Source organism: Cyprinus carpio, chromosome A13 (assembly GCF_018340385.1).
Source record: "Cyprinus carpio isolate SPL01 chromosome A13, ASM1834038v1, whole genome shotgun sequence".
NCBI classification, from domain to species: domain Eukaryota; kingdom Metazoa; phylum Chordata; class Actinopteri; order Cypriniformes; family Cyprinidae; genus Cyprinus; species Cyprinus carpio.
In genome coordinates this window covers 25048445-25060490 of record NC_056584.1, presented here as the reverse complement: position 1 = coordinate 25060490, position 12046 = coordinate 25048445, and the positions used below count along the sequence as shown (strand labels likewise).

General features: G+C 35.9%; 1 protein-coding gene across 2 annotated transcripts in view; it reads right to left on the bottom strand.

Moving 5' to 3' along the window:
* LOC109105449 (collagen alpha-6(VI) chain-like) overlaps window positions 1–12046 on the bottom strand; it is a 56746-nt gene that overhangs the window by 25911 nt on the left and 18789 nt on the right. For both annotated transcript variants that reach the window (XM_042769482.1, XM_042769481.1), the window contains exons 8-16: window positions 11460–12026; window positions 10684–11235; window positions 7874–8449; window positions 4425–5018; window positions 3421–3764; window positions 2799–2883; window positions 1639–1775; window positions 886–978; window positions 591–644 (exon numbers count right to left, since the gene is read on the bottom strand). In XM_042769482.1, coding sequence (XP_042625416.1) covers window positions 591–644; window positions 886–978; window positions 1639–1775; window positions 2799–2883; window positions 3421–3764; window positions 4425–5018; window positions 7874–8449; window positions 10684–11235; window positions 11460–12026 — 3002 coding nt within the window. The remainder of the gene's footprint in view (window positions 1–590; window positions 645–885; window positions 979–1638; window positions 1776–2798; window positions 2884–3420; window positions 3765–4424; window positions 5019–7873; window positions 8450–10683; window positions 11236–11459; window positions 12027–12046) is intronic.

The following is a 12046-nucleotide window of genomic DNA, read 5'->3' as shown; positions in this document are numbered from 1 at the left end:
ATTCATAAGGATTCATTTATAAGTTTGTAAAGTTGTTAATTTGCTCTTGACATGACAACTGAATACAATATAATAAAATGGTATGCCGTGATTTCAGTGTATTATTTACATATTTCATCTATATTCTGACGGTTTTTACAGAAAGGTTTGTTCATATATAATTTGCTTTATTTTATATAACATTTTATTCCTAAAAAGATGGTGATTATTATTATTTATTTATTTTCTGACTGTTGACAGTATTTTCTGATTTATGGAGAGATAAAGAGAAAATCCACTCTGTAAAAGCTTTTGAATCTAATATGTCAATAAAATGAAACAATGAATTTTGAATAATTGTTCAAATCAGATGAAAATCCAGTGATCAGATTTCTGTTCTGAAAATGTATGCATTACATTAGATACTGTACACACAATCCCATTTGATTATTTAAATATAACTTTTCATTAAACTTGTAACAAAAATTTTTTGCAATTCTTAATTTAATCAATCCACTTGGGAAGTATGGTGACATCTATAAGTTCATTTTTTATCGTATTAATCTGTGATGTATTGCCTTCAGTACATGTAGGCTGACAGTTTCACTTACCATACTACCTTCATCTCCTGGAAATCCAGCATGGCCCTTCTGACCATCAAAGCCCTAAATAATAAAAGAAAAACAGGGATGTTGACACATAAAACCTGAAAGGCATCATAGCCATGTTCCTGATGCGAAGGCCACTGAAAATCATACTGCCTTTTAAGATACTCATTTTAGTTAAATTCTAAAACAGCAATGTATAGTGAGAAAAAAATCCATCCAAGAGAAACAAGGCGAGAAAAAAAATATATAAATTCACATAATTTTTTTTATTACATTATAAGAATTGAGGGGCTTTGACCTTATCACCCGGGCTTCCAGGGGGTCCTCGTGGTCCAGGTACACCGGTGCATGAACAAGGCACATCGCAGCATTCCCTCAGCGCTACTGTTTCCTGAGGGGAGAGAAAGGCATACAATGAGTGAAACTGTTTGTATTTTGTTGTTGAAGTCACAAGCCATGCATCCAATCGAATTTTAGGATATTTTACTACAAACGTATCTGTCACTTGGTAGTAGCTTAAAAAATTACGGTGGAAACTATAAACACATATACAAAAGTTACAATCCAGACTTCTTTAAATATTTGTCCAGTTGCAAAGGTTTGTGTCGATCACAATGTGTTTTGTGTGGTGATTTATAGTCTACCAAGAGCATCTGGAAAACAAAGATGTTAATAAACATCAATATTTGATGATTGTACAATAGACTTTTTTTGTTCAATGTCAAATGTGGCTCATGAAGACCACAAGAAAAAAAGAAAGACCACAGAGCAGAATGAATTCAAAATAGTAAAAGAGTTCATTTTTTTAATAAGAAAATAAAAAAAATCAAGCTGACAACACTATTTTATCTAAACAAATTCAAGGGAAGTAGCTATGAAAAGCCTTCATTTAAAATACACAAAATTAAATTTTAGTTTCAATATAAGATTTCTTTCAGAACAGCTGGTGTTGAGTAAAAAAAAATAAACCATTAAGCCTGGCAAGAACTGCAAATACTTCTTTACTTTATTTTGAGTAAACAGTGCCTTTAAGCATTGTTTTGATACTTACAATCTGTGTCATAAGAGCGTTGCCTAAATTTAGCATGTTGATGGTCAGTGGCGGCAGGTAGCCGAAACCTCTGCCAAATTCCAGCTCGTGAAAGTCTACTGTTCCCTCCAAAGACACAATCAGCAGTGCACTGACCCCTAGTTTACACATCAGAAATAAGCACACATGGGTTTAGTACCGAGTGACTGAAGTAAAAATGGTTAAGTTGCCTTTTTTGTGGAAGAAAAGACCCACAAAAAGGCAGGGAAAACATGGCACAGTCATTCATGAGGGCTACTTATACATGACTGCCAATTAAAGCTGCTTTCCATATTTTTTATTTTTATTTTTTTGGTTAAAAAGATCCAAAATTAATTACTGAGCAAGTACATAATCGATTAGTGTTCCATTTTCCTTATCTTAGCCCAATTAACAATAGTAAGCTTGTAATAATGTTTTCTAATTTGAATGGTTTGGGCCATTAGTCTTTGCATCATTACTTCACGTCTGTATACATAAATAAGCTGTCCCAGCCAGTAGGCTATATTGTGTATGTAGATGCTTACAGCTTTCTTACAGCAGCTAGAAAAATTTAATGGTGCATGATTTTAATGAAACACATGTAAATAGATTAAATTCCAGTTTTAAATGTGCATCTGATTACAGATACGTGGGACTGTACTTACAAAATATTTGTATTTCAAAGGGGACGAGTTCTAAGGAACATTAAATTGCCATTTTAGGTTAAAAGAACAATTTATTTAAATGACATTCAAGAAATATGACAATTAGATATTAAACTTGTTACTTTGCACTTAATATCACATTACTCTTAATATTACGTTCCTGCAAATATGACAGAAAATGTACAGGCAGTTGCTGTTCTGCAGCAAAACAAAACAACTGTGCATTTGAATATATGGAATAGTGATTTAAAGTGTGACCTAGATGCACCAGCAAATGGTGGGATATTTTGCTAATAAAATTGTAACTTTTTATGTTTAACCTCTTGGTATATATACCTCAGAGGGCTTACATTTTATATATATGCAGTAAGGTAATTGCAATTTCTGACATTTCAATGTGAGCGAACAACATTTGGAAACCACTTGAAAGCAGTAGAGTATCGAAAATGAAAATACATTCAGATTAATGTGGACATAGCCAAAGACATCACTTACCACTTTGCTTAAGTCTTTTTGAACTCTCCTTTAAAAGCTCAATGTCATAATTATCTTCCAGCCCGTCTGTGAAGATTATCAAAACCTAGACACAAACATATGATTAAATGTCAGGGGATTGTGACCACTGTTTTCCAGTACCATCAACTAAATAAGCAATAAATATTTAATGCCATCTAGGTGCCCGATATGAATCTAAGTAACCAAAGAAGAAAAAAAAAGTACACAGAGCTGAATCTGATTTCCCAACCATGTTTGGCTGGACTCTTCCATCTATTGTCATTTACAGCCTGTTGTAGCTCCTGCTGCATAATAGGAAATTAACATTTTTAAAATTCATATTTTTTCCCAATAGTGCTCTAACTGATGCAATTTCATCTTAAAGCATCATTTTTAGGTAATATTATGCCAACAATAATGTGGATAGTATTTCATTCTTCATGAAAATGATAGTTTAAAATTTCTTAAAGTATGTCAGTAAAACGTCACAAAAATAAAATCATTTGAAAATAAGATCAGCAGAGGTGCTCTTGTTTAATTATGGGAACATTAACATAAAGAATATAATATATATTTGACAATCACTTTGATGGTCAATTTTATATCTCGAAGACACTCCCACCTTTGCCTTGGCTTTGGAGGAGGCTAACATTTCTCTGAAGGAATCTAACAGTAACTCGTTGAAGGCCAAGGGTGCCTTAGGTTTCACTGACATCAATTTCTTCACCACATCCTCGCTGTACTTGTCAAAGCCAGAATCATCCAGAACACTCCCATCTCGCCCAGACACAAGCCTATAGCCAAATCTAGTTGTAATCTTGTCCTTTTTGACGCAGCACAGATCACCCATCATGGAGATACGGTGGATGGCTGCAGAAACCAGCGGTTCCACCTGAGGTCTGAACAGAGTTTGCGTGCTTGTTCGTCTGGACACGTCAAACCCAAAGGCAATGTCAATATCACAATCTGTTCGAACAAAACAATGGGTCACAATCTTCAAGAAAGAGTACAGACAAAATATTATACATCATTATCATTAATAAATATGCAATCATACTATATATGTACAGTCTACAGTATATTGCCATGTTAGAGAGCGTTTTAACAACAGATTCCTAAAATCCCAAAACAGTTTCCTAATTATCTGCCCTCATCAATTTCTTTGACTATTGTTATCAGTTAATTTACATGTTTTAAGCATTTACTGTACCTTTTGTTTTATATTTTTAGAAAAACTACTCCAATTAGTCATATGTATTAAAAAAAACTTATTTAAAAATCAGTTATCTGGAGAGGTCTAATGCCTGATAATCGATTACAAGAATATGCCAAAAAAGATATATGGTAGATATAAGAAAAAGATATAAGGATCATATACATCTCTAGTGGAAATCAAAGATAAGATAAGAAGACTGAACCAAGATAAAGAATAAACAGTGTGTCATTTTTCATCTTCCTTTTAACTAATGATCTGTTCCAAAACCTATCGAGCTTCCTTATAAGACACAAGTCACAAGGTTCTGTATATAAAAGGCATTAGGTTTAGGAACAGAGCTTATATGTACAGTACTTGGTATATAATAATTATGAATTATGAATACTATTATAATCTAAATATTTACTTACCATGTGGGGGTTGTGGTATTGGTCTTGTGTCTTTACAGAGTAAATTTAACACTTTCCTTATGGTTTTCTTCAGTTCAAGGCCTTCAAAAGTCTCAATAAGGACCCGCTCAGCTGATCCAGCTATTTCACGCAGTTCAGATTTCTTTATTTTATCACCAATTCCTATGGCAGTTATTGATATGCCCTTGTTTTTGAGATAAGCTACTGCATTCAAGTCTTGCTCATCATTAGCTTTTCCATCTGTGATCAGCAGGAGATTCTGAGCGACTCTTTCATCTATTCTGGATCCATTCTCTCTTGTGAAGTAGTATCTAATATTTCTCAGGGCGTCCCAAGTATCTGTTCCCTGCTTTCGTTGTTTAATTATGTTTATAGCTTCCTCCACTTCTGCAAATCTAGTGTATGTGTTCAGGTAAAAGTGATGCATGAATATATCGCTGAACTGGGCAACCCCCACTCGCCATTTGTCTTCGGCAATATCCAGCTCTTTCACAATTTCAATCATGATTTTTTTGAGAGTTTCCCAACTTTGATCTTCAATAGACTCTGATCCATCAATTAAAAAAACAAGGTCTGATTCCTCCATCTCACAAACTAGAAAGAGAAACAAACAAACAAAAAACAAACATTAGGACTACATTAATGGACAGTTCTGTAAAGCAACATCAAAACTGTAGATTGGCAGGCCACAAGATTGAAAAAAAAAAAATCTTTGAGTTACACTTTTTTAACTGGAATACCTCCTCAGAATATATCATCCACATCATGTGTTTGTGTTTTTGTGTTTGTTTTTGTGTGTGTGTGTGTTTGTGTGTGTTAAAGTAGTTGTAGAGTGATTGTCTTGTTTTTTTTGTCCTCCAAAAACAGCGTAGTGTCGTCTGTTAGTCGGGCAGTTTTGATCTCCCTGTCAAATATTGAAATACCTTTTAAATTTTCATCTTGGTTAATTCTTAGACAAAGTTACTCTGTGTCACGGTCACTTGGGCAGGAAGGGACAAGGAGACGCTGGAGAATACTTTGATTGAGGTTTATTCAGGAAACAAGGAGACAACAAACACTGGAACATCAGGGATGACATTTAACAGCAGACAAGGGAGAACAGAACGGGTTAGAACTAAATAGGGCAGATAACATGGGGCAGACAGGTGAGGAGGATAACTGATAATGAGACACAAATGGAGATGAATTCAAATGACAAGGACAGGCACAGGAAGGACCAAATAAGGTTAACAGGAACTAAGACCGGGGTAAAACAAGGAAACTGGTGTCCACAACACTGACACTCTGTGGCTAAAACAAATAAAAATGGAGAAATTTGAACAGCCCTATCTGACGCCACGATATATGTTAAACCTCTTAGAGGTGTCAAAGTTAACGATCACTGAGCTGTTCTCTATAAAACATGGTTACAGTACCTATAAATGCTTTACCAAATCCAAATAATTTTAGAGTACTAAAAAGAAATTTGTGTTAAATGGAGTCGAAAGCTTTATGAAAGTTGAGAAAGAGTATGAGACCATCTGAATGAATTAGACTGGAATAATCCAGCAAATCCAGTACTAATCTCAGATTTGTGATGGCCCTTCCTGGAATAAATTTGAAACTGAAACTGAAACTAAAGGCCCTTCATGAATCCAGATTAAGATTCTGAAATAGTATTGTCTAAACCATAACCTAAACTTTTGGCATAGACAGAGGCTAATATTTTATAGTCTAATGTTAACAAAGTAATAGGTTGCCAGTTATCGATTACTAAAGGATCCTTTAGTATCCTTAAGTCAGGCTTAGGTATAAGAGAGATGACTCCCTGTTTGATAGTAGCGGTCATATCTCCCTGACTAATGCATTCCTTATACATAAGAAACAGAGGCAATTTAATAAACTCCCAAAATGGAGATAAAATTCAAACGAAAGTCCATCAATCCCAGGGGATTTTCCTTATTAAATTTTTTGTAAACTTGCTTGATTTCATAAATTGACAAAGGAGAATCACAAATTTGACTACTTGCCAGCCCTGTGTTCCTATGTCTTGTGGTTTTGCTCCCCATGATCCAGTTTCTCCCTTGTCAGTACTCTTGTTCAATAACTTTAATATGGTGTTTAACCAAAACAAAAACAAAAAAAATCACAAATATCATAGTTGAAATTAGAGGTATAAAGATTCCTATAAAATTTAGCAACAAAATCTGATAGTACTTTTGGGTCTTTGGAAATGCCTTTGTCAATATTAAGTGCTGAAAGAGCTTTCCTCTGACCATTTCTTTTTTCCAGGCCAAAAAAACTACAATTTTTTCCTCCTCATCCAGCCATTTTGCCCGAGACCTTATGCACCTTTAGCCAAATCTAAACAGACTCCATCAAGCTCCAAATGCAACCTTTTTATTTCTAAATTTTCTACTTCTGTAATTGAAATTTTAGCTAGTAATACTTTAGTTAACTAATCAACTCTGAATCAGTTTGATGTTTAATCTCTTTAATTTATTTACTTCTTTTAACTGCAATATGTCTAGCTTTATATTTGAAGAACTCCCATGTTTGAGAAACATTCAGATGAACTAAGCTTCAAAAGTCATAGATCACATGCTTTTGGCAAAAAGAATCAAGCTCCAATAAACTGCTTTGATGTGAAATGTTTTTTTTTGTTTGTTTTTTTATACAAGTTTCAGAGCTTCAGTGTTGAGTGTAACATCACTTGTAGTTAATATACAGTTTAGTACAATATTATCAATGTTGAGTGTTTTTGCACGATTTGGTTAATGAAAATAGTACCACAAAGATCACAGCAGAACAGTAGCAACCCACAGTGGTGTTTCCTTACTGAATGATTCAGTGTTTTTGACTTAATCATTTAAGTAAAGGATTCAGTGGTCCATTCATAAAGATCTTCATAAAGTCATTAATTCAAACAAATCATTTGACTCAATGACTCACTTCATTAAGACTTGCTGCCACCTACTGGCAGTGTACTTCCAGATTTGAAAGTAGCTTATCTTTGCATTTTTTCCAACATTTCATATTAGTATATTTAAAAAAAAAAAAAAAAAAAAAACTTGTAAACACCAAGCTCATAACATTATTTATGCTGTAGTAATTTTGCAGTGTAAATGAATTCATGCTACATTTCAGCTTCATTAAACTGTCTGTGTAAATGTATCTGAATGCCACTTCAGCTGCTTCTGTTTCTTCTGCAGTGGAAAGATTGGTTTTGATAATACTGTTTTCATTTGATTGGTAACAGTCCTATTGTGTCTTATTAAATTAAGTAAAATTATTGTTAAAATGTAAGAATTTGATATGAAAGATACGGTCCGGTTAGGGAAAAATGGCCTTTAAATAGGCAAAAAATTTATGGAAATCAATTTAAATAAATTTTAGTAAGCAGTAACTTTAGTCATATAAAACAATTTCCCAAAAACAAGATTATTATCGGTGATAAGAATAAGATTTACTTGGTTTGGTAAGATTGCAGAGCTCTTGGGTGACCCGTTTTTGTAGATGATGTAGATCCTGGTAGGTCTCTGCATAGTGCACTTTTCCTTTGCTTCCCACCATCTTCTTTAGCTCTTCTGCATCTGCGTCTTCGGTACCAATAGCAAAAAAGTTGACCTCTGAATTTGCCAGGGATTCAGGCCATGTATCCAGATCACTTAAGTCATTAACCCTGCCGTCTGTTATCAGGAATAGCACTTGGGGAACATTCTTTGCTCGTCGTCCGCCATGTGTTTCACCAAAGTAGGAGAGTGTATATTTCAGGGCTTGGGCTGTGTTTCTGCTTCCTCCTGAAGCTTTGAGGTTTGAGATAACCCTCAGAATATCAGTTTGACTGTAGTACTGTTTTAGTGTGAACTCTGAACGAGGGTTGTTAGAGTAGGTGACCGCACCAAATCGTACCCGTTTTTCTCCAACCAAAGATTTGCTCACCATATGTTGAATTAAGTGTATCATTTCATCAAAACCATCTTTATTGGGACTTCCAGAGGTATCAACAAGGAAGATTATATCAATCAGTTCTGGTGTCTTGCATTCTGGAAAGATATATGATGTTAATGTTAGAAGTCATTTGGAAAAGTCACTTTAGCAGGAAACAAACACTTTTGCTAATAATTGAAGTGGTTTTAACTATAATACACATGAAAAATTAAAAGCTTTTAGCAGATGTACACTTTACAAATATGCAATCCTTTTCTTTTGGCAAAACAGACATGAGCCATAAATGTCTACAAGCTATAGCTGGTCAGATTCAGGGGCTTTTGAAATGGAACAGATTTTGAGTATACAGGTGCATCTCAATAAATTAGAATGTTGTGGAAAAGTTCATTTATTTCAGTAATTCAACTCAAATTGTGAAACTCGTGTATTAAATAAATTCAGTGCACACAAAATGAAGTAGTTTAAGTCTTTGGTTCTTTTAATTGTGATGATTTTGGCTCACATTTAACAAAAACCCACCATTTCACTATTTCAACAAATTAGAATATGGTGACATGCCAATCAGCTAATCAAATCAAAACACCTGCAAAGGTTTCCTGAGCCTTCAAAATGGTCTCTCAGTTTGGTTCACTAGGCTACACAATCATGGGGAAGACTGCTGATCTGACAGTTGTCCAGAAGACAATCACTGACACCCTTCACAAGGAGGGTAAGCCACAGACATTCACTGCCAAAGAAGCTGGCTGTTCACAGAGTGCTGTATCCAAGCATGTTAACAGAAAGTTGAGATGAAGGAAAAAGTGTGGAAGAAAAAGATGCACAACCAACACAGAGATCCGCAGCATTATGAGGATTGTCAAGCAAAATCGATTCAAGAATTTGAATGAACTTCACAAGGAATGGACTGAGGCTGGGGTCAAGGCATCAAGAGCCACCACACACAGACGTGTCAAGGAATTTGGCTACAGTTGTCGTTTTCTTCTTGTTAAGCCACTCCTGAACCACAGACAATGTCAGACAACGTTACCTGGGCTAAGAGAAGAAGAAAGTGAAAGTGAAAGTGAAGTGACGTGACATACAGCCAAGTATGGTGACCCATACTTAGAATTCGTGCTCTGCATTTAACCCATCCAAAGTGCACACACACAGCAGTGAACACACACACAATGTGAACACACAACCGGAGCAGTGGGCAGCCATTTATGCTGCGGCACCCGGGGAGCAGTTGGGGGTTTGGTGCCTTGCTCAAGGGCACCTCAGTCGTGGTATTGCTGGCCCTAGACTCGAACCCACAACCTTAGGGTTAGGAGTCAAACTCTCTAACCATCAGGCCACGACTTCCCCCAAAAAAGTGTTGACCAGTGGTCAAAAGTCCTCTTTTCAGATGAGAGCAAGTTTTGTATTTCATTTGGAAACCAAGGTCCTAGAGTCTGGAGGAAGGGTGGAGAAGCTCGTAGCCCAAGTCGCTGGAAGTCCAGTGTTAAGTTTCCACAGGGGATGCAGTGTCATCTGCTGGTGTTGGTCCATTGTGTTTTTTGAAAACCAAAGTCACTGCACCCGTTTACCAAGAAATTTTGGAGCACTTCATGCTTCCTTCTGCTGACCAGGTTTTTGAAGATGCTGATTTCATTTTCCAGCAGGATTTGACACCTGTCCATACTACCAAAAGCACCAAAAGTTGGTTAAATGACCATGGTGTTGGTGTGCTTGTGACTGGCCAGCAAACTCAACAGACCTGAACCACATAGAGAATCTGTGGGGTATTGTCAAGAGGAAAATGAGAAACAAGAGACCAAAAAATGTAGATGAGCTGAAGGCCACTGTCAAAGAAACCTGGGCTTCCATACCCCCTCAGCAGTGCCACAAACTGATCACCTCCATGCCACACCGAATTGAGGCAGTAATTAAAGCAAAAGGAGTCCCTACCAAGTATTGAGTACATGTACAGTAAATGAACATTCTTTTAGGCCAACAATTCACTAAAAATGTTTTTTATTGGTCTTATGAAGTATTCCTATTTGTTGAGAATTGGTGGGTTTTTGTTAAATGTGAGCCAAAATCATCACAATTAAAAGAACCAAAGACTTAAACTACTTCAGTCTGTGCGCATTGAATTTATTTAATACACAAGTTTCACAATTTGAGTTGAATTACTGAAATAAATGAACTTTTCCACAACATTCTAATTTATTGAGATGCACCTGTACAGTAAGATGAGTCATCAGTACTTTTGCCACAGAACTTTTTTTTTTTCAAGTTATTTAACATCAACTGACAGAAATTACTGGCATGATGTGATCTCTCCTAAAAATCTCAGAGGTTTACGTACCTGTGTTGCAGATCTTGACAAGGACGTCATTGCTTAATTCTTCTGGGGACGCAACTGCATCTTCAAAGAACACTCCATCATGGGATCCAGCAATGGCAAGAATCTGAGATTTGTTTGCATGTTTCATACCAATGGCATTAATGTTGATGAAATTTTCTCTCAAGACTTTAGCAGGCTCGGCTACGTCATCCCAACTTTCTCCATCTGTAAGAACTATCAAGAACTTTAAAGCACTGGTGCGTCCTCCTTTAGTAATGGCGAAAGATTGTGATACTGCTGTAAGTGCATTTCCAGTGTTAGTTTTTCCATTCATCTGTTTGATATTTTCAATTGTCTGTAATAATACAGCTTTATCATCAAATTTATTTAAGGAAAACTCCTCCTTTGTGTCTGTGCCGTACTGAACAACTGCAACACGCTCCTTGTCTGGTCCAATTGCAAACCTCTCTATCACAAGCTTCATTATGTCCTTCATATTTTCAAAATCCTCAGTATGAGTGCTTTCTGATCCATCAAGCAGGAAGACAATATCTGCAAAAAGATCTTCACAACCTAAAAATAAGAAATTCATAAACTGATCACTCCTTCTGTGAAGATAATCTTGAAACAAATTCTATTTAGGCCAAGAGAAAAAAAAAATAAGGAGAATCAACTGGATACTGACAGTCATTAATCTGCATACACTGTATTATTATTTTACCCATTCAATTAAAAAATTGTGCAAATCAGGTAACAAGCATACATCATAAACATATGTCATTAATTGAATTTCTCACCAACGCATATTTCTTTATAGATGTTTTTCTTGATTTCATCAAGGAAATCATAGTTTTTGACAAAATATTTTCTTTGTGGGCTGCCAGATATTAATTCCAGCTCTGGCACAGATGCATTTTTCACACCAATTGCATAAATGGCGACATCCTGTTCTGTTCTCAAAAGTTTAGCAGGGACTTCTACAGGCTCTTCTGTCCCTCTTGACTCGCCATCTGTGATGACAATCAGGACCTTATGAACCTTTTCCCCACGTGTTCGTTCAGCTTCTTCGAATAGCGGGATCATTTTTCTCAACCCCAGATCAGTCCTGGTGCCCCCTCCCTGCATAATGACTGCATTCACTGCCTTTTCGAGATCAGCTTTTGAGTTATAGTCATGTAAGCGGAAAACTATGGTTGCGCTGTCTGCAAACTTCACCAATCCAAAGCGCACATTGTTATTTCCAACCTCAAATGCTTCAAGCCATTGCTTAGTAAAGTTCTTCATATCGTCAAACTCAGCATAGGATATACTTCCTGATTCATCCAGAAGAAAGTATATGTCGGCTTTGGTTGCTTGCTTGCAATCTGGAGTGGAGTGAAATGAG